This window comes from Penicillium crustosum, assembly GCF_028827405.1.
Source record: "Penicillium crustosum strain IBT 35664 chromosome Unknown utg000005l_segment0_segment0, whole genome shotgun sequence".
Taxonomy (NCBI): domain Eukaryota; kingdom Fungi; phylum Ascomycota; class Eurotiomycetes; order Eurotiales; family Aspergillaceae; genus Penicillium; species Penicillium crustosum.
In genome coordinates this window covers 2,015,588-2,037,238 of record NW_026623126.1, presented here as the reverse complement: position 1 = coordinate 2,037,238, position 21,651 = coordinate 2,015,588, and the positions used below count along the sequence as shown (strand labels likewise).

The 21,651-nt window shown below is 47.4% G+C and overlaps 9 protein-coding genes across 9 annotated transcripts; 7 read left to right on the top strand and 2 right to left on the bottom strand.

Moving 5' to 3' along the window:
- Positions 1 to 1,428: 1,428 nt before the first annotated feature.
- Positions 1,429 to 3,177, top strand: N7487_011468 (uncharacterized protein; the record flags this gene model as incomplete). Its single annotated transcript, XM_056879198.1, has 4 exons — positions 1,429 to 1,485; positions 1,512 to 1,931; positions 1,991 to 2,144; positions 2,219 to 3,177. 4 exons carry the CDS (start codon positions 1,429 to 1,431, stop codon positions 3,175 to 3,177), a joined length of 1,590 nt encoding a protein of 529 aa, XP_056724517.1.
- A 498-nt stretch (positions 3,178 to 3,675) lies between these two features.
- N7487_011467 (SRPBCC domain-containing protein) lies at positions 3,676 to 4,241 on the top strand (the record flags this gene model as incomplete). Its single annotated transcript, XM_056879197.1, has 3 exons — positions 3,676 to 3,729; positions 3,794 to 3,943; positions 4,008 to 4,241. 3 exons carry the CDS (start codon positions 3,676 to 3,678, stop codon positions 4,239 to 4,241), a joined length of 438 nt encoding a protein of 145 aa, XP_056724516.1.
- Positions 4,242 to 4,924: 683 nt separating this feature from the next.
- On the bottom strand, positions 4,925 to 6,542 carry N7487_011466 (Zn(II)2Cys6 transcription factor; the record flags this gene model as incomplete). The annotated part of the gene is made up of 4 exons (XM_056879196.1): positions 4,925 to 5,663; positions 5,715 to 5,839; positions 5,916 to 6,199; positions 6,254 to 6,542. 4 exons carry the CDS (start codon positions 6,540 to 6,542, stop codon positions 4,925 to 4,927), a joined length of 1,437 nt encoding a protein of 478 aa, XP_056724515.1.
- Positions 6,543 to 6,957: 415 nt separating this feature from the next.
- N7487_011465 (uncharacterized protein) lies at positions 6,958 to 8,764 on the top strand (the record flags this gene model as incomplete). Its single annotated transcript, XM_056879195.1, has 5 exons — positions 6,958 to 7,135; positions 7,183 to 7,333; positions 7,414 to 7,541; positions 7,622 to 8,661; positions 8,729 to 8,764. 5 exons carry the CDS (start codon positions 6,958 to 6,960, stop codon positions 8,762 to 8,764), a joined length of 1,533 nt encoding a protein of 510 aa, XP_056724514.1.
- Positions 8,765 to 8,980: 216 nt separating this feature from the next.
- N7487_011464 (PAS domain-containing hybrid sensor histidine kinase/response regulator) lies at positions 8,981 to 10,893 on the bottom strand (the record flags this gene model as incomplete). Its single annotated transcript, XM_056879194.1, has 2 exons — positions 8,981 to 9,412; positions 9,463 to 10,893. 2 exons carry the CDS (start codon positions 10,891 to 10,893, stop codon positions 8,981 to 8,983), a joined length of 1,863 nt encoding a protein of 620 aa, XP_056724513.1.
- A 2,015-nt stretch (positions 10,894 to 12,908) lies between these two features.
- N7487_011463 (MFS transporter) lies at positions 12,909 to 14,750 on the top strand (the record flags this gene model as incomplete). The annotated part of the gene is made up of 5 exons (XM_056879193.1): positions 12,909 to 13,327; positions 13,382 to 13,992; positions 14,046 to 14,292; positions 14,373 to 14,463; positions 14,523 to 14,750. 5 exons carry the CDS (start codon positions 12,909 to 12,911, stop codon positions 14,748 to 14,750), a joined length of 1,596 nt encoding a protein of 531 aa, XP_056724512.1.
- Positions 14,751 to 15,113: 363 nt separating this feature from the next.
- On the top strand, positions 15,114 to 16,541 carry N7487_011462 (FAD-dependent oxidoreductase; the record flags this gene model as incomplete). Its single annotated transcript, XM_056879192.1, has 4 exons — positions 15,114 to 15,234; positions 15,300 to 15,337; positions 15,395 to 16,180; positions 16,242 to 16,541. The coding sequence occupies 4 exons, from the start codon at positions 15,114 to 15,116 to the stop codon at positions 16,539 to 16,541; spliced, it is 1,245 nt and encodes a 414-aa protein (XP_056724511.1).
- An 817-nt stretch (positions 16,542 to 17,358) lies between these two features.
- On the top strand, positions 17,359 to 18,686 carry N7487_011461 (putative LPS glycosyltransferase; the record flags this gene model as incomplete). The annotated part of the gene is made up of 4 exons (XM_056879191.1): positions 17,359 to 17,538; positions 17,597 to 17,740; positions 17,792 to 17,862; positions 17,927 to 18,686. The coding sequence occupies 4 exons, from the start codon at positions 17,359 to 17,361 to the stop codon at positions 18,684 to 18,686; spliced, it is 1,155 nt and encodes a 384-aa protein (XP_056724510.1).
- A 1,161-nt stretch (positions 18,687 to 19,847) lies between these two features.
- N7487_011460 (sugar porter family MFS transporter) lies at positions 19,848 to 21,462 on the top strand (the record flags this gene model as incomplete). Its single annotated transcript, XM_056879190.1, has 2 exons — positions 19,848 to 20,730; positions 20,795 to 21,462. The coding sequence occupies 2 exons, from the start codon at positions 19,848 to 19,850 to the stop codon at positions 21,460 to 21,462; spliced, it is 1,551 nt and encodes a 516-aa protein (XP_056724509.1).
- Positions 21,463 to 21,651: the final 189 nt, after the last annotated feature.

Here is a 21,651-nt window from a genome sequence, read left to right as displayed (position 1 = left end):
GCAAAGTCCATGTTGCGTTCAAAAAGTGCATATCCTTGTCACATGCATCACATTACTTACGGGCGGGTGAAGTGGCCAACTTGACTGTTTTCGTTCATCCCCTTTTTCAGTATCTGCCCCTTTGCCTAGATTGGTAATCTGGAATATTTGAACATGCTAACACTTATCACACACAAATTTCTAGTTCCACGGTTCTACCCAGGTGGTATCACTCCAAGGATTTGTTTCTAGCTTGCCAACCAATATGGACTCATTGTTTATTTATTTATCGAGTTTCAAACTTGGGGCATGTTTATTTTTCCTTTTTAGGCTTTCCTATTATTATTAGTTCTGATATAGCCACAACAATAAGAGACCACGCTCGCACTGGTCCACACCGACGATGTCGCTATCCATGGATTTTGCCCTATCAGGATGATGATGTCATTTTGGCCCACCGCTACCCACCTTAGGGATAGCACGATGTTTAGTCAACAATGACCTCCACTTATGAATGTACCTTGCACAGATTAAGAGGTGATAATCACTCAAGATTCCTGATTCAATAACTGAGGTGAGCTCGTAGAGGTCTGTGCATCAATTATGAACGAATTCAGTTTATGCCCGAAGATCTCCCGGCTGACACGAATATATATGCCCTGATTGGTTATTTGAGATCCCCGTAGTTCTTAACTTCATGTTACCCTTGGAACCAGCAGATATGACTTCATACGTGGCTTTCACGTCAATTTCCCGATGTCTTATTCTCAGCCTCCTACTTCCCCTCATACGCTGCATAGTAATCGAGTCTGTACTCTGTACATATATCGTAAGGTGTATAACACACTTCAACTTACAAGAGCCAAAAACAACATTCCCTCAGCTCAGCCAAGACTTCCTAGAAATCTCATTGTTTGGGTCTGGTAGAGTATAAGTGGCACCCGAACGTTAGAATCTTCTATAACCAAAATTCAACATATGTATGGACCATAGAAGAGTGCTCTGACGTCAGGCTATGTGGGGAATGCCAAGAAGGGAAGGGACCTCGGGATACCGCAGATCAATCCATAAGCGTTTGTCTTTTTTTCTCTTTCTTTTTTGATATTTCCACATAGGATATTAAGATGATTATGAATATGATAAACACAATCAATATTGTGATTATCTGAATGTGTTGTAATATATATAAAGCTTCAAATGTCCTATACCCTTCAATCATAGCAATTATCATCGCTAGATCTAATCTTTACGGCGTTGCACGCCACGGGCGCCACCACTCTGCAGTGTAGATCCACTATAAATCCGGTTTCAGCCCGTGGAGTCCTAAGTAAAAAAAAAAAGTCTGCGCATACTCCGTACATACCCAGGGACTCCGTACTTATAACACCTGGAGAAGGTCCACAAAACTTTTCCCTCTCACGCCTTTTGCTCCTTCCCCCGCACGCAAGGATGTCTCCCCCAGATCAAGACACCGAAGCTGTTCATAGCGAAAGTAGACCTCTATCTGTCAATGGCACGGACAGTGAATCTAGCGGCCCCGTCGATATCTCCGCCGCGCTGGAGAAAAAGAGAGCGAACGCGCCGACGGAAAGCGCGAGCTGAAGGAAGCAGATTGCTATGAAATCCTGGGATACTGCTGGCCACGATGGAAGAAATGGACTTATCTGGCTGCGGTCGCGTTCGTTCAGGTTTCTATGAACTTCAATACCTCGGTTTATCCTGCTGCTGTCAAAAATCTGTCTGAGGCCTTTAACATTAGCGAGCAACATGCTCGGACTGGTCAAATGGCTTACCTGGTTACTTATTCTATTGGTTGTGAGCTGTGGGCTCCTTGGTCCGAGGAATTCGGTCGCTGGCCCATCCTCCAGCTTTCTATGTTCTTGATCAACATTTGGCAGCTCCCCGCAGCCCTTGCTCCTAACTGGGGCAGTCTTGTCGTCGCTCGTGCATTGGTTAGTTTCTCCTTCGGCAAGCTAGCGTCTTGGTAATATGGTAAACTTACATAATATAGGGTGGTCTCTCTACTGCTGGTGGTAGTGTCACTCTCGGTCTTATTGCCGACATCTACGAGCCCGAAACGCAACAGTTCCCTCTCGCATTCATCGTTTTGTCATCTTGTATTGGTACCAGTATTGGTGGTGTGATTGGAGGACCAATTGCGCGATGTAAGCAACCATTTCCCCCGAGGTCACTATGTACCGGTTTGCGACTTATTGCTAACATTTATGTTTGATCTTAGTCCTTGACTGGCAATGGTTCTTCTGGATTCAACTCATCTTCGGAGGAGTCACCCAAATCATCATCTTCTTCATGCCTGAGAGTCGTTCGACTATTATCATGGACAGAGAAGCCAAGCGCCGCCGCAAGACCGGAGAAGACCCGAATATCTACGGACCCAACGAGATGAAGAGCCCCCGTGTCTCCCTCAAGGAAGCTGGCAGGATCTGGGCGCGTCCATTCTACATGCTTCTGCGCGAGCCCATCGTCCTCTGTCTATCTCTTCTGTCCGGTTTCTCCGACGCTCTGATCTTCACCTTCCTCGAGAGCTTCGCCATCGTTTACGAGCAGGGATGGGGTTTCGGTACCCTCGCACAAGCGTGGGCAGTTATTCCCATCAACGCGGCCTACTTCATCGCCTACTTCAGTTACTTCCCGTGGTTCATGCGTGATCAAAAGCTTCGACTCAGACATGGTGACGCCGCCATCCCACCCGAGCGCCGTCTCAAGTGGCTGCTCTTCCTTGCACCACTCGAACCTATCGGTCTATTCGGTTTCGCATGGACATCCTTCGGCGACTCGAAAAACGTTCACTGGATCGGATCCATGATTTTCTCCGGCTGTGTCGGTATCGCCAACTTTGCCATCTACCTATCCTCTGTTGATTACATGGTCGCTTCCTATGGTGTCTACTCCGCTTCTGCGACGGGTGGTAACGCTTTCGCGCGTGATCTTCTCGCTGGTATCTCGGCCATGTACGCGACGCCTATGTACACAAATATCGGCAACAAGTGGCATGTTGAATATGCAACGACGATTCTGGCTTGTCTTTCCTGTCTGGTTGTGACTCCCATCTACGTTTTCTACTGGAAGGGACCGCAGCTTCGCGCGAAGAGTAAGTTCGCCTCTACGCTTGCTGCCGACAGAGAGCAAAACAATGGCCGGCGCGTCAGCAGGATCAGCACGGAGCCTGGCTATTGAGCTTTGTTCTGAAACATGCGGGTGCCTTATTAGAAGTACATGAAGATTTGCATGTATATTTGTTTTCATGTCTGTTATGTATATATACGACTCGTCATGGGTACATAGCCCCGGGGAGGATTTTTTTATTATCTTGTTCTTGACCATATCTCATGACTGCTACATAATCCTGTGGCTGGATTTTTGTTTCATATTGCAGCAAGTTGATTAGACGCTAGACCCAAAAAATAGACAACTTCTTTCAACATTCATATTTTTTTTTTTGGATGTAGCCTGATCTAGCCTTCGTTGCATCCATATTTAACTGGAGAAAAAGATATCAAACGAATGAGAAACACAGAAGGGTTGAGGTTATCTGCAGGTCGAGTGGGGACACACGATGGATGCAGTAAGGATATGCACTATCCTACATCCACGCACTCTTTCTCATATTGACACTATTTATTTGTATCCCCTCTTTCTCGCGCCTCCAACCTCCCTAACCACACCACCGCCAAAATGATCACAAGCAAAATCGAAATAGCCGCGCCGCCTGCCAAAGTGCGTGAAATTGTATGTACCAGCCCTAGGACCCGGATTCTTGGCGAAACAAGCTAACCAGTTATCGCGCCCCTAGCTGCTCAACTTCTCAGCATACCCGGAATGGCACACGGAATGGCTCAAGGGGATCGAGCTCAAGGACACCACCAAGACCCCGCAAGAGCTTTCCTCGGGAGACAAAATCGAAGTCAACATTGAGAACTTCAAGTTCGTCGCTGAAGTCAAGGTGAGAATAACACTTCCCCAAACACAAAGAAAGAAAAGTAAGCTGAAGACTCTCAACACTAAAGGAGAATACCGAGAGCTTGTTTTCTTGGCAAGGCCCGCCCGTGTTTACCATTGCTGGTTTGCATAAATTCCATATCGAACCAGCCAATGAGGGTGCCTCGACTGTTTTCACGCAGAGTGAGGATCTCAAGGGTCTCCTTGCGTTCATTATGAGTCCTTCTCTACTTGGGAAGAAAATGCGTGCCCATTTCGATATTTTCCACAGGGATCTCAAGGCCCGCGCTGAACGGGCATAATTTGGGGGGCTGGATTTGTTGCACACGCACAGTTGGCTGTTTTGTACACGCACTTTTGGTTTCAGTTTGTGTTATCGACGCCTTGCCTCTACTACATATGTGCGTACGATGTACACATATTTGTAGGTAAGGGATTGGCTTTGGGACATGGCCGCATAGATATATCTTGGTCACGGTTTGATCGTATTTGAGGTATGGACACTTGGAAGCTTAATGGAAAAGAAATAGAAAACACGTCGTGTCTTCCCATCTAAACTACCAAAGTGACTGTATAATGAGCGGTCTCAAATAAAATCCGCTATATTACGGCGATGGGCTCGCCCGAAATGGCGCGATAGAGCTGGTCGGGGCCGGGTCTCACACGGTAGTGCAGTTGTGGCATGTCGTTAGATTGATGCCAGAATGATTCATTACACCCCACACTCGTGGCATTGAACCATACTGAGAGAGTGTAGCACTTCCTCCATGATGGAACAAAATATATTCCTCGAAAAGGGCTGACCAGCCAAGGGCTAAGTGAACACCCATTTAGTAGAGATTGCGTTTCAGACGTAGCCATCGTCTTTTGGGTCGTGGTGCTCATTACCATAGATGGTATCGCGTATGAAAGATTGTTTCGGTGATCAAGGATTTTCTACACAAGTTGTGCTCTGTCCATAAAAACCGTTGAATGAAACTGTATTTCATATATATTCCACGCTACTACTGTATGGCGAAACTGACACTGAAAGGTCTGATACTCCCGATTGATCCGTGGGATTAAAGATAGTGCCCCAATGTGATCGAAAGAGATCCTCACACTGCGGTCTCTCCAACCACAAGACAGTTTTAATGTGAATGAGCGTGTCACCAAAATTTCCCACTTGTAGTGCGGTAGCTACATCTCGTGCTCTCTTCATGAATTGTTGGTGATGAGCTGTCCCAGCTGAAGCCACCATCCCGACCGCAGCAAACCACACATCAAGTGAATCATATACATGAGGAATTGACTCAAGATGCTCGAGGTTCTCCATGAATCGAGTGAGAATTGTATTTAGTATGACTGCATGCGAGTAATATGTTGGCCCCTGAGCGATGAACATGTAAAGTATAATTCCATAGCGAATGGATTCCGTCATCGGTGATGGCAGAGGTATTGTCGTAGCTGGAGCGGAGAGGAGGAGTCGGTGGATAACAAAACAAGTAAGGTCGTGAAGTTGTGTAGCTGGGAAAGGTATATTGCGCACTCGCTGAAAGATGCTGCGCAGACGATTGAAGACATTTTTAACGGCATAGTCCACTTCCATGGTGCTGAGGTCAAATAGCGGATCGTCAAGCGCGGTCGAGTCAAATTGCCATTCTGGGATTGGAGGGATGCCATCTCCAATGCCGAAGTCATCTTGGGTCTCGAATTGAGGATGACCCATAATGAGCATCGATACCCTGTGAAACATGTGAATATACATCGTCTGAGTGACAACGGGGTTGGCTTACCAGCTGATCATTCTCGCGGTAAGCGGGCTTGTCTGCCTTACTGCGTTGATGCCACCTCTCATATCGACCAGTTTTTTCAATCCATTGACATGCATTTCGCCGACTTTTATATTTCCTTTCCCGAACTAAGAGTTACATATAATCAGGGATTGGTTCTTAGAAAAACAGTAGGAGGAGAGAGTGCTTATGGTAGTATCTCACCTCAATGGTTGCCAAGGTTATGACTGAGTTCATAGTCCCGTCTTGAACAGCTAATGACATATATTCAACCTTGCGTCGTAACAAGGCCACCGAGTCTGCCATGAGAAGTTCGGAGGTCTGAAAGCCTTTCTGGGCCAACAACTCTTCGTCGAGACATGCCGTCTGTAGAGAGACGTGGAATAGTGCAGGATCCCCCAGGGCAAGTGGCCACCAAGAGATCAGAAATGGATTTGAAGTCGCATTAAGGTCAAGAGGGTAGTATTGGAAGGCGATCTTGTGGAGGACTAAATAGGTAAGCTAGGCTTTCACCGACAATGCTTCATTGGAGGCCTACACACAGGTGTAAATCAGACGTTGAACGTGTTCCCGGGGGAGTCTAGTCTGTGGATACGATTCAAAAGGATCAAGAGACCCGAATGTGTAGTTAGTTAAAGCGCCGGACCTATCTAGCGGGCTTGTTGATGCCCTATTCTGCCATCCGGAAGTTGCCGGACCGGCCGAGGGTTCATTCGCGTAGGCGCACTCGACTTGCCGCTTGACACAGCGCGAACAGCGCGGAGTACGGAGATCGCAGCTGGACTTTGACCTGGCACATGCAGCACAGGACCGGCGGAGAGATTGACGCATTTTGGAAGAATATTGGTGGGCGCCCAAAGGGGGAACGTGTTAGCTTTAGGAATAGCTCAAACAAGAACCCCACACCGCTGTTGAGGTTACGACACGGTACAAAGAGTTGGAACGTCGCAAACGTAAGTGACAGAAGGTCGGTTCAATGTTGAACTTCCCAGGCGATTATTTCGTTATATGGGGACCTCAGGTTAATGTCCCGAGCCCAAATCAAAAGAGGACTAGACCCCGCCTTACCCCTGCTTGGCATCGGAGTCTAGTCCTAATCGGGTAATATGAATAAGCTGTGGATATCTCGGCAGTATCCATCCATATCATGCCATTCCTAAGAGAACATGTCCTACTTATGTAGGTATTCTCTGCCCATTTGAAAAAAAAGGAACAGTTTGGGAACTTGCCCCTGCCATCTACCATCATGGGCTCCAACATGGCGTTTGAGATGGCCAACATCTCCACCGCTCAGAATGCGCTGCCCCAGGTATGGCCTGCCAACCATGCCCAGTCTCAAAGCTACTTGCTGGCGTCCTTGATGAGGTTTTCATTATGGCAGTATGCAGTGACTATTACAATTGCCATACTAGTTTATGATCAGGGTAAGGAAAGCTTTCGATCCGATAAGAATCTTGCTGATCCCCTCTAGTGATGTATATCAAACGAAAAGGCTCTATAGCTGGACCTCCACTCAAGATTCCGCTCATGGGCCCATTTATACAAGCCCTGCACCCGAAGTTTGAGGGGTATCTTGCACAGTGGGCAAGTGGACCACTCAGCTGTGTGTCTGTCTTCCACAAGTAAGCGCCCACATCTATTACCATTTGATCGGGCTCCATGAAACCCGTAACACCGTCCAAACTAACACAATTTATTATAGATTTGTTGTTCTAGCCTCCGACAGAGACATAGCCCACAAAGTGTTCAAGTCGCCCGCATACGCCGAGCCATGTATAGTGCCGGTCGCAAAGGATATCCTAGGTCACAAAGCATGGGTCTTCCTTCAGGGTAAAGATCACGTCGAGTACCGCAGGGGGCTGGCCCCCTATTCACCAACAAGGCCATGGCTACTTACCTGCCGGTGCAAGAGAAGGTGTTAGCTGATTACTTCGGCAAGTTTGTCGCCACCAGCAAGGCGAATCGGGGACAGCCTCAGGAATTCATGACTATGTTCCGCGAGATCAACTGCGCACTTTCATGCCGCACATTTTTCGGCGATTATATCTCCCAGGCTGCGGTCAAGAAGATTGCAGATGACTTCTACCTTGCTACGGCTGCCCTTGAGCTAGTCAATGTGCCTTTGTCGCTATACATTCCGTTTACCAAGCCCTGGCTCGGAAAGCGCACAGCCGACGCCGTCCACGCCGAGTTTGCAAAATGCGCAGCTGCATGCAAAGCAAACATGGCGACTGGTGCGACACCAACGTGCATCGTAGACCATTGGGTGCTCCACATGATGGAATCCAAGCGATATCACGAAAGAATCGCCGCAGGGGAGACAGACGCCAAGAAGCCAACGAACATAATCCGCGAGTTCACGAATGAGGAAATCGGAGAGACGCTGTTTACTTTCCTCTTTGCTTCTCAGGATGCGTCGAGTAGTGCCACGACCTGGCTATTCCAAATCCTCGCCCAGCGGCCCGACGTGCTCGATAAATTGCGCCAAGAAAATCTGGACGCTCGCGGTGGAGATAAAAACAAGTCTTTTGATCTTCCCATGCTCGAGTCACTCACCTACACCAATGCAGTTATCAAGGAGCTTCTCCGCCACCGTCCACCCGTTATTATGGTCCCATATCTGGCAACGAAGGATTTTCCTGTCACGCCTAACTATACCGTCCCTAAGGGCTCCATGATCGTCCCGTCATGTTATCCGGCTTTACATGACCCGAATGTTTACCCTAATCCTGATCACTTCGATCCCGAGCGTTGGATCTCCGGGGATGCCGGGTCCAAGACTAAGAATTGGTTAGTATTTGGCGCGGGACCACACGATTGCCTCGCAAAGAAATACGTGCCGCTGTCTATGGCTGGCATGATAGGGAAAGCCGCGCTGGAACTTGACTGGAAGCATCATGCCACGGACAAATCAGAGGAGATTCGAGTTTTTGCTACCCTATTTCCCATGGTTAGTACCCCTATTAACCCACTTCTAGCATTATTTCCCTCGTACCTTGTGCTAACCACTGACATAGGATGGTTGCCCGTTGGTGTTTACGGAACGTTCATAGATGCGTTGGTTGCATTTCTTGGGATAGAGTTGAGTTTCCGCATCTTGTAGGCCTTCACAGTATAATGATGCCCTTTGTGATGGCGGCTGTAGGACTTCTGGCATGGACGATCGTGTTTATCATGTTGGTATATTTTTCTCTCTGCCTACTGTACAAATATATATCTGGTGTGCTTTCAAAATGTGCAAAAGTCCTCACAGTCCTCGGCTTAGGTCGTCATGGGTTGCCTTCCTTTGAAACCATGCGATTGATCTTTTCAACAAGCTCATGAGTCGCATAAGGCTTATAGATGATATCATCCATCCCAGCATCGATCATTTCCTGTTGTTGTTCGTCTCTGGCATTCGCCGTGACTCCCAGAATAGGTACATGTCCTCCACTTTCCTTTTCAGTATCACGAATTGCTCTCGTGGCACAGTTGCCATCCATCACAGGCATCTGCTGATCCATGAGAATGCAATCGAATGGCGTATTTTGATTCGCATCCACGGCCTCTTTCCCGTTGCTAGCTTCCGATACGTCAAAGCCCAGTGTGCTCAACCTGCGCGAGATGAGTCGCCTGTTGATAACATTATCCTCGACCAACAGAATATGCTGACCATCACCGGTTAGTTTCTGGTTCGCTTCTTGGATCTGATCGTTCTCGACCTGGCGTGCTATTTCGTGGGTACGAAGTGTATCTTTGTCCTTCGGGCCACCTGGCTGCGCCTCAAACACGATATCTTCAGGGGGTTTTCCGACATCTGGGGATCTTCCGTCGTTTGATTGACACCGCTCATTCTATTTCCCAGTGTCTGGATATCAACGCAAAGTTTATCGATCGCAGAAACACCGAAGCTCTCATCTCCCTTGACACCATCGTTGGTTGTTCTGCGTACTTTGAAAAAGAACCCGAAGGTGCTTCCGTGAGATTTCTTGGAACTCACGCCAATCTCACCGCCATGGAGGTGGCAGAGCTTCCTACACACGTTGAGGCCAAGGCCAGAGCCACCGTAGATGCTCTCGGTTCTGGGGGTTGCTTGGTTGAAACGTTGGAAAAGCCTTTTCTGTGCTTCCTCGGTGACTCCAATACCGGAGTCCTTGACGGAGACCATGATATACGCCACTTCCCCACTTCCCCATTCGGAATTGCTGGTCGCGTCGCTGCGGAGAGCCGATTCGCTGGAATCGAAGAAGACAATATTTGGCGGGTATGAAGTTGGACGCTCGACCGAAGCACCCACGGAGACTCGGATCGATCGCTCACTCTCTGATTGGGCGGTGAATTTGATAGCGTTCGAGAGTATGTTGACGAGAACCTGTCCCATTCGATCCAGATCTGCCATGACCCAATCAATGCCACATTCAGCATAGGAAACATCGGCCTTGTATTCGAAATGTATTCTGTGCTTTCGGAGCTCGGGTCGGAAGATCGCCATTGGAATGGTCAGATGTCGCTGTGGTTGGACTTTTCGTGGCGACAGTGGCAGCATCGACGCGTCAAGTTTCGAAAAGGTGAGAACGTCGTTCACGATTTTCTTTTGATGCCTGATACAGAGACTAATTGTCTCGGCTGCCTCGCTGATGTTCATGACTGAGATTTCTTCTGGTTTTTTGTTATAGATTGCCTCTTGAATATCCTCCGTGCAATGAACTATCGCAGATAGAGGATTACGAATTTCGTGGCTAATCATATCGATGAATCGCTCTTGTTGCTTCTTGCGCTCCTGTGCCTCTTCCGCCGCCTGCCTCTGTAGGAGCTCCGCCTTTTTCTCCGGGGTAATATCTGCGATTGTACAGATGAATACCCCACCGTCGCCTAGCCCAAAGCATTGTACATCCTTATCATCCAATCGATCCAAAGTCATGACACACCAAATCGAGTCCGGGTCACGGGTGTGGTATTCGAGACGTAGCGGCTGTTTGGAGGTTTCGACCTCGCGATATCCATTGGACACACGCTCGTAGTCGTCCGGATGGACCGAGTGTAACCAACACTCGGAGAAGTTGACGCTTGGGCATGGTATGAGTTCTCGGAACCGGCGATTCACGGAGACTAGTTCATATCGGTGGGTGAGGATGGCGACGCCGTTCGGTAGGAGGTCGGCCAGCTGCTGTGCCGAGACATTTTGATTGAAAGTGAACGTCATCTATTTCTTTGCGCCGAGGCGGGCTTCTTCCAATATCAACAGAAGAGGCGTCGGACGCTGATAGAAAATGTTTGATGACCGCTCGAGTATGTGTTACCCGCAAAAGGTTCGGGTGGCGCGCATGGCAGATGAGGCTGAACCGCGATCGTCGATGCTCCCCGAGTCTGCAAATTTCAAGGATGTTTTGTGACTATCAGCCAATATGTAAGCCATTAAATATGTGCTAGTTTATATGAGATTTCGCAACTGTCAAAAGAAAAGATATGACGATATATAATACTGTACGTCATTGTGGGGTGCCCCTTCGATATACTTCCAATGTGGAGGAAGTATTCCCCCAGAGGTTGTTGTGATTGGTAAAAGAGACCAGAGTGATGTCCCCTGGTGTCCACTAGGCAGTGACCCTGGATGCTTGGCACATGCCCTGCATACTGACGTCATTCGTTTAAACTTCAATAGCCGAATTAGACGAATCTCGGATCTCTGCACGTTTTCGCGGGCACTATTTGGCATTTTTGGGGGGCTTTCTCTTTGGTTTGAGGTTGTTGTGTAGCAGTAATTGCTTTTTCTGCTTCATTCATGTCATGAGACTCGGGGTTTTGTTGTATCCATAATCTCTATTTACTGGTAGTTTGACTGTCAGGCATTTCATAAGTTCAACGAACAAGAGAGTAGATTGAGGGGTTGGTGCGAAGCTAGGTCCTTGAGATTATGCAGAAGCATGTAGTATAATACTACAACATAGTGATAAACCGCACAAGAAAAGCTGAACTGTGCTGAAGCACCCGCAGTAAGAGTTACATGCCAAGTGCCAGCACCGCAAATTTTATGATATGGTATTCTTATGACATGAAGACTCGCCAATTTTACTTCGTAAATCTAACAGTTGACTAACAGTTGATTATTATAAATCATCAATGGCTGCCCAAGTGGTCAGAGCTTTTGCTTGACTGGCGATCCGCTTGGCAATGCAGGAGAGAATGTTCCTCTTGCTTACGTTTTGCTTGGCAAAGGTAATCCGAGGGTTGGAGGGGTAGTCACGTAGATACCATAGTTTATCCATAGTTGATCGATTTGACAAGGTTGGAACCTTGGAAGTTCGGTAAATATGGAGAAATATGTTATCAGTAGCCACGTTATAGAATGGGTGGGAACCGCAATTCCTCCTTAGCTAGAGAGCCGTACTCTATACGGAGTACGCAACCTACCAAAAGGAAAATCGGGGAGATTTTGAAATTTTCACCAGCGGAGAAGACCGGTTCCCCCACTCGGGGAAAACTAGAGGCCTAGAAGACGCCCTGTGGGTGATGTATGTGGGACGAGCTGTCGGGGCGGGAGAGTAAAAATCAGATTCGGCGTGGCGAATCTCAAATTTCGACCAGGTACCAAAATTAGTAGAGATAGAGTATATTTTCTATAAAGTGAAGACTAAATTATAGCGAAATTTTACATAGCTGTTATATCCGAGGCCATATAGCTTTGGAAAATATCAAGTAGCCCTAAAAACATCAAATTCGCCAACAAGCCCTATCGGGATCCCGTGGGTCTTAGCGCTCGGCCCGATAACGTTTGGCGCTAAGTTTTCTTACGGAGATTGAAGATTTGAACATATCAACTGATAGCCATCTCTAGAACGCCAGCTGATGCGTTGGCTTTCTGAAATATGAGCAACAGGGCCACGAAGCATATGCATTGCGTTATCAGAGCCACATTTTGATCATAATAATCCTATACTATCTCGCATGTGCGAATGATAAGGCCAGTGATTTCTCCTCTCCACTCCTCGTGGGTTCATCGTGGGTCTTCTATCTCAAATAGGCAACCCGAGAGAACATGCTCCATTTTAAGATCTGACTCGAAAGGGTAATCCGAGAAGCCTCACTCCACTTTTTAAACTGGATCAATTGAAGATTTTGATTTTTAGTATGATAGTAAATCCTATATTAGTATGAAAGTAGGTGCCAGTGCTACCCTGGCCATCCGTTTTCATCTTCATTCTATTTTTTACAATCAGAATGGGCATTGTTGACTATTTCAGTCGACCGCGTGGCCTTCAGGCACATGGTGGTGCTGAAACGCCTACCATGGAAGCCCCAAAAGTAATCGAGCCTAATGTAATCTCTAGTCCGGACTTCTCGGGCGCTGTTACACCTGCACACATGCTTCCTTCCCCAGCCGGCAGCGAAGATGCTCTTATTTTTGAGAAGATCCCTCATCAGTTTGGCCGCCTCGGTTCTTGGAAAGGGTCTTTGATTTTGCTTGTCACCTCCGGTTCTCAATTTCTAGACAATGTCTTCATGACAAGCGCCAACATTGCCTTGTCGTCAATTCAACAAGACTTTGATGTGTCTAGTACCGATTTGCAATGGATGATTTCTGCATACACTTTATCATTTGGTGGCTTCCTTTTGTTAGCCGGTGCTTTATCCGATCGGTATGATATTTCCTTCCACTGTCTCTAAACTTGACACGATGCTAACCTACTTAGCTATGGACGAAAGAAGATCCTTTGTTTGGGCCTTGCCTGGCTTTCTGTGTGGACCCTGGCCATTGGATTCGGGCAGTCCTTTATTCAACTCACGGTATTCCGTGGCATCCAAGGAATTGGAGCTGCGATGACTGTGCCATCGGCTATTGGAATCATCAGCTCCTACTTCAGTGGTGTTGATCGCACCCGTGCACTGTCTATCTATGGAGCCTCGGGGACCCTAGGGTTCTGCACCGGCCTCATCTTTGGCGGTTTCTTGACCTCATCGTTGGGTTGGAGGTACATCTTCTATCTGATCGTCATAATCACTGGGTCCTTGGGAATTTTGGGCTTTATCGTCCTTCCAAGCGATGTTCCTTCCGAGAAGAAGCATGAAAGAATGGATTATATTGGCGCAGTGATGTCGACAGCTGGGCTGATCCTTCTCCAATTCGTGCTTTCCAGTGGTGGAACCTATGGTTGGGACCAGCCGTTCATTATTGTGCTGCTTATCTTGGCCGTTGGTCTTCTTGTTGGATTCACAATCTTTGAAAAATACGTCAGCAACCCTATCATGCCGCTTTCTTTGTGGAAGATTCGCAATTTTGCTGGTCTGTGGGTTATTGGTTTCAGTAAGTTGCCTATTTCCCAAATTTATGCCTCGGGCAATGCTAATCATAAGTAGCTGGCTATGGTACCTACCAAAACGTGATTTACTATATCGTCCTTATGGCACAGGAAGTGGACAAGCTTTCTGCTGGTGATACTGCACTTCGCTTCTTGCCCATGGGAGCAATTGGCTTCATTGTTTCTCTTGGAACAGGAAAACTTCTGGAATTCATGAATGGAAAGCACCTCCTCATTATAGGACTGGTTCTGGCTGTGGTCGCCCCTATCTCAAGTGCTTTGACTTCCAATCCTGAAGCAGGCTTGTATGTATCACCATTTCCTTTTGCATAAACTATACTAACTCTCACAGCTGGCTCAATGTTCTCCCCACATCCCTTATCAGTATCTCATCCGTGTCTTTCATCTTCGTCACAACAAGTACTGTGGTACTTACCAGTGTACCAGTCGAAGTCAAGAGTCTTGCTGGCGGAATGGTAAGTCTTTCCTTTCCTTTCCTGTAATCTAGCTTTTACATGCTAACATCCTAAACTAGCTCAACACTGCATTCCAAATTGGCTCTGGTGTTGCATTGGCTATCTCGGCGGCTGTTACCGATGCTGTCGACATCCAGCAAGGACACAGTCTCGCGGAGCAATACGCGACCGGTCTCTGGTGCTCTGTCGGTCTAGCTGGGCTGGGGCTGGTAATTGGTTTGTTTGCGGTTCGACACAAAGGTATTGGACCAAAAGATAGATTGGGTGCTGGCCCAGTTGCTATCTAAATCCGTTTTACGACTTGGTTTGAGATTTTCTCTTATAGATAGATTATAGATAGACCTGTTCTTTTGTTTTCTCTTTGATTTTCATCTTTAATCATGTTGAATTTAGCGTTTAGTTGTCATGATGGGAAATGAGGGGGATAAATCTATAGAAAGCGTTTGTTCATGATATCGAAAGGCTCGCAGACTAGGATGTAGTTCTCGGTATAGCTCTAACCCCGCTTTGACCGAATGTAGAAAGTACCGCATATTGAATTCCAAGACTTTTGGGTCTCATGAGGAATTGATGCATTACTGCAGCTGCAGTTCGATTTTGGCAATCTTAGCAATTTTACCTCCCTTGGTATCAGTACAAAAATCACCATCATGAACGGAACTGAGGAGCGAACCAAACACGAGGGAGCAGAGAGCAGCGCGACCCATGTCCCTCTGAACACATCTCAATCTGCCATCAGCGGCCATAGAAAGGTCATCATCATCGGCGCTGGTAAGCCTTCTTCCTTTTCCTGATCTGCATTTTGAATTCGGAACTAATAATTGGTATCTCCTTAGGCTCGGCAGGTCTCGCGCTGGCCCATGGATTGAAAAAGGTTTGATGACTACAATTATGTCAAATCTGCCTCTCTAACAAGACTACTATGCTTTAGGCCGGAATCCCTTTTGTAATTTTTGAAAAAGAAGAAGAACCGAATCGCAAACGAAGCTGGAGTATAGCACTGCACTGGGGCTATGAGCCGTTGCAATACCTCGTACCCGCGGACATTTTGGCTGGACTCGAGCAGGCACAGGTTGACCCGCACATCTCTAATGCAGAAAATGGTCCACTCCCCATGATTAATGGTGAGAATGGAGCTCTGATCGCTGAGCTCCAGTCGTCCAAAGTGTACCGCCTGCGCCGAGACAAATTCCGGGCACTGTTGCTCCAAGGCCTCGACGTGCATTGGGGGAAGTCCCTCTGTGATATTATTTACTCTGATGCCGGCAAACACGTCACTGCGAAGTTCACAGACGGCACAGAAGTCACTGGTAGTCTTCTAATTGCCACCGATGGTCCGCATTCGACTACCCGTACACTGCTAGTTGGAGAGCAAGCTGCCAAAGTCACGCCGACTGATTTCGCCTCGACCATCTGTTACACCCAGCATACGCGAGAGCATGCCATATTCTTACGTACTCAACCCCACCATCCGTTGTACCAAGTGGGTCTTCATCCCGAGGGTTATTGTGCTTGGTTAAGCCTCCATGACGGGGACGATATCGATCACCCGGAGAACTGGACTTTCGCCCACTACATCTCCTTCCCAGAACCACGCGACCATGTCAATAAGCGAACTATGCGAGAACATGTTGCACACCAGAAGGAGTTGGCCCGTCGGTTTGTCGACCCCTGGCGCAGTGTCTTTGAGTGGATGCCCCCCCGATCACGAGGTCTGGTATTCAAAGCTTCGAAACTGGGACCCGAGTCTGTTGGAGCATCGGTGGGATAATCGTCAGGGCCGGGTAACTCTAGCAGGTGATGCTGCTCATCCGATGACTTTCCAGCGTGGCCAGGGGCTCAACCATGCTATGAAGGACGCTTACACCGCATGTAAGGCAATTGAGTCATTCTGGAACAGTGGTGATTTCACCATTGAGGAACGTGCCGCGGCTATACAGGCGTACGAGGAGGAGATGGTCATGCGGACAGGCGAGGAGGTTCGTTTAAGCGAGGAAAGCACGGTAAAGCTGCATGATTGGTCAAGTGTTATGCAAAGTCCATTGACAAAACAGGGGCTGGGAGTCAAGATTAAGTAGATGAGAGAGTGTTAGACCTGAGAATAAACATGGGAATCCCTGTGGTATCACGTGCAAGGGGCCAAGGGGACACATCAAACCAGATATCGTGAACTTCACATCACCATCGCTTCCTATAGAAAACCTTCTGTTCCAATAGTTTGCATTTGTTCTAATACTTTGCGTTTTTAATGATTTCTATTTAATTCTAAGTCGCTTTACAGAGAAAAGCTGAAATTTCCCCGGAATATTCTCCTCTATCCAATATAATGTGGTTGAGCGAAATCGGGCCTCTTTCCTCACCATCCACTGCTTCATCGAGCGCATCCAAACCAGTCAATGAAAATGATTTATACCGATGCTCAACAAATTTAACCATCAAAATCCTTACGCGCATTCGACCTCAAAAAGAGAACGTTCTCATGCTGACGGACGGACTATGCATCAAGTCCGGGCGCCATATCCATTTATCTGAAGCATCGATAATACGATTCATATCCTAACATACATCTATCTCGGTGCCAAAGGTTTTCTGTGCATTTACTCATTCTGGCCGGCCATGTACCGTGAAAAGTAAATAACTAAGCTGCCAAGCTGCCACTAGAGGCCTTATACGTAAGGCAACGAACACCGATCTACATTGTCACGTGTATGTCAGATCCGCATTTGGACAAGCTCGATCGCGATGCATCCATAGCTGTTTCCGGCACTTGAGGGATGTAAAAGGAAAAATTATTTTCTATCGCAATGCTTTTCATCTACTTGGACTTCGATCTTTCTGAGGTGGTGTGAATTATTTGATTCTCATCATTCCTCATTATTGTTCACGCTGCCCACCATGATCGCTAGGAGAAACGTCCTTCAAGTGGCCGTGGCAGCGGCTCTTACTGCTTATATCCTGTGCACGCTGCTTGTCAGAGATTTCGGGGATATATCATGGTCTCCCTCGCTTCCCGATCTTTCGCGGAACTACATGGCCGATAGTGTCTTTGAACATATCCAGAACAACACTCTTGGGGTGAGACCTTGCCTACTGTATAATTGACTTAATTGCTGACTTGGACATTGAATTTTAGTTTGAGCATATCTATGCCATCAGTATGAAAGAGCGGACCGACAAGCGCGATTTCCTGACACTGGCAGCCTCGGTATCGGGGTTCAAGGTGGAATGGCTCGATGGAGTGCGACCGGATGATCTACATCCCAAGGCCATGCCTGATGTACGATTTTCAGTTTAATAATCCCCAGAGAATCTTCTGATGCTTTCTTAGGGACTGAACCCCTCACTCGTGAAGCCCACTGTTGTGGCATGTTGGCGTGCGCACATGAACGCATTGGTCAAGTACAGTCATAATTCACCCCATTATCCAGAGGCCGTACTAACATGTGGATGTGGAAACCAACAGTGTGATAAGCAATGGTTACTCGACTGCTTTGATTATGGAAGATGATGCAGACTGGGACGTGAACCTCAAGCCCCAGCTTGCGGAATTTGCACGCGGGCTGCACTCTTTGAAAGGAACCAAATTCGTATCCCAGGAAGCTCCTTACGGAATAGATTGGGATCTCCTCTGGATTGGTGGATGTGCTTCGGGACCGAACGCCAACGAAACAAGCTTCTACGCTATCCCCATGGACCCCACAGTTCCAAAGGCCTACCACCGAGCCACCTGGGGCGGACCCACCGACCAGTGGAAGCAACAATATCCAGAATTGGCTGAGGATTCGACGCGATTTATTTATCGTGCTGAAATGGGCTGCTGCATGTTTGGCTATGCAGTTACGACTAAGGGTGCTAGAAAAATTATTTCCGCGCTTTCCATCGATCATTTGGATAAGCCGGTAGATGATGCCCTGAGTGAGTTGTGCGCAGGTGCTAATGGGCGTGAAAAGATTGAATGCTGGGCCCCGTTTCCCAACTTGATTGGTACATATAGAAAGGCCGGCTCGGCTGCTCGGGATTCAGATATCGAGAGCAACAACGCGGCTGAATTCCACGAAGAGCTGGCCTGGAATATGGTATACAGCACCAGGCGTAATATCCACCAATTGGTCGCTGGTGGGGAAACTGTTTACTCACAATGGAAGGATGAGGATGTGCCATGGTCGAGTAAAGCGATCAAGCACAGGGAGTTTGCTTATCCTACTGGATATCTTGTCAATTAACCTTGCCTTAGCTCATATTTCAAAAGTGCTAGTTAGATTTTATGCAATATTTATACATTTATAGACATTGGTACAATACCATTGCTCTCTAGGGTTAAGCTTTGTTAAAGCTGGCTGGTCAGAGGACTGGGTCAACTTGTGTATCTTCGATCTTGGCTACCAAAATCATTTCAAATCCCCTTACTCCCCAAAGGAGTTCTTGCAAAAGGTGTAGTTTCAATTTGTAAAACTGAATGAGAGGTTAGCCTTGGAAGGTACCACATAGAGGAATTGTAACCCAATTGTACGGTATCATTCCATGTGGAATTCTTGATCCCTTGGCATTTGGGGTAAGTTTCGGGCTTTTATGCTCTATTTCATACGAACTTAGAAAACCGGGGTCTTTTAGGGTCGGCCCGGGCGGGCTTTCATCGGAATATTGTTGTAATCGAGGGATATATCTGTTCATGTTATTTTATTCACTACCATAAAGGACTGACAGCAAATGCTTCATGCGTGATCTACAATACGCAGCAGCCTTACTTTTCTTTTATTGTAGGCCGAAGGTTAACGTGAGAGTAAACGACCACCTACTCCGTACGGTTTAGCACATCAAAAATTCAGCGCGTTGGTTTGGAGATGCCTAGGCCCTCATATGGAGCTTTCCCCTTGCGTCGGCTCTTGGGTGCCAGTTACTCCAGACTTTGGTGTCTTCTGCAACGGCCATACCAAGCCGTTTACCAATCCCTCATTTCCCTCTCCTACTACTCTCCCTTTCTGTACATTCTTTAGCCCTGTCACAAGGGCCATTTCTGTTCTGTGTTTCTCTTTCCCTCCCGATATTGTCGGCCTGGCTACTGAAAGCCATTGGTTCTAGAGCGGATCGAGAAGAATGAGTTCATTAGCCTTGCATGTCCTCTTCTGGGTCATGTGGCTTAAACATCCTACTTTGGTTCTATGGCGATGAAAAGATAATGCACCACAGGATGGAATGTCTAGGGCCTGATACTAACGAGCCGAAATACCCGGTTCTTGACTGTCCCCAGTTTCTTTAAATCTCGGGGATTTCATCAAGTTGGCAGCGGCTACAGAAGACTTTGTCGATCTGTTGATCAGTGTCGATCCCAATCCTGCCGATCCATCATAATTATATTACCCATTGATCCTCATCCACTCCTACATATGCAACGATTCCTCGGCCTTCGGGGCAATAGCCTCAATATCGCAGCCATTCTGGGAGTTCTCATGCCTGGCATCCTCACAGTAGGCTACAATGCATCACTACTCGGGGGTGTCTTGACACTGAAGAGCTTCGAGGAACAGTTCCCTGAAATAAACATTGCTGCAGCCAGTAACAAACCACATGCGTCAACAATACAAGGCCTTGTTGTAGCCTCCTACACCATAGGAGGCTTCTTCGGAACTCTTTCCTGCATATGGCTTGGTGACCTATTTGGCCGCCGACGCACAATAATGGCAGGAGCCGTCGTCCAAGTCATTGGAGCTGTTTTGATGGCTAGTGCGGGCTCACTCGCCCAACTTGTCACATCTCGGGTAATCCTAGGTGTAGGCACTGGTGTTCTACTAGCCACAATCCCTCTTTGGCAATCTGAGATATCACCTGCCAATAAGCGTGGTGCTCACGTCGGCATGAAGGGAATATTCAGCGGTTTGGGGTGTGCCCTTGCCCTGTTTCTCGACTTTGGGATGTCATTCACGCAAGGCAACGTTGCTTGGAGGTTTCCTTTCGCTTTTGTGATGCTTCTTTCTATCGCGATTCTGGTGTTCATCTGCCTGTTACCAGAATCCCCCAGGTGGCTTATCCGACAAGGTCGACTCCCGGAGGCTAGTGAAGTCCTGGCAGCTCTCGAAGATACATCTGTCGGTGATCAAGTCGTGGAAGCAAAAATCAAGGATGTCCAAAAATCACTGGACTTGTTTGAGGAAAAGTCACTTGGACAAATATTCCACATGGGCCCACAAAGATCTTTCCACCGAGCCATGATTGCTGCTTTGGCGATGTTGTTCTTACAACTCACCGGCTCAACGGTTATCACATTTTACAGTACGTACTCCTAATCATCTATGCCCTATTCCCATGGCATATTGACTAATTGTGTGCCCGTTAGCAACCGCAATCTTCGAAAACAACCTTTCATTAGGTAATTCAACATCTACAGTTCTAGCAGCAGTTTATCAGTTAGTCGGTCCCATCGGTGGGATCTTCTGTGTTTTCAAAATCGAGAGGCTTGGTCGCCGTGTCTTGCTTCTAGGCAGTGCAATCGGAAATGTCGTCTGTCTGGCTTTAGTAGCTGGCCTCGGAACTCAGGCGGACAATCCACTCGCAATGCGCGGTGCTGTTTTCTTCATTTTCCTGTTTCATTTCAGCTACATCATCGGGTTTGGCGCAATACCATATCTCTATGCCACGGAGATTGCGCCTTTGCATCTACGCACGACCATCAACAGTTTTAGCATCAGCATAAATTGGGCGGTCAGCATCATACTCACTGCTGTCACACCCATTGCATTCAACAGCATGGGACAGACATACTTTGTCATTTTCGCCGGCTGCAATGCATTGATGATACCTGTTATTTATTACCTGTTTCCCGAGACCGCCGGGCGCAGTCTTGAGGAAATGGATAAGATTTTCACTCTTTCGCGGGGTGTTTTGGATGCTGTCAAAATTGCTCGGCTGCTTCAGCACGAACAGCCAATTGACCTGTCGGAGAAGGAACTTGATCCAAACTTCAAGTGCCCGGAGCTTCAGCTTCGCGAGGTATATTCGCCTTGAACATTTTTCGAGATTTGGGGTTCTATGCAATTCCAACGAATAAATAGTATTAACAATAGATATATGATGATGAGAATTCCAGTTCGGTCGTATTTATTGCCAACACCCAATATTGAATCAACTGTAAGATTAGCGCTGTTGATGCAGTTTGCTTTTGTTTACATGAAAATCAGATCTTTAGGAGTTGAT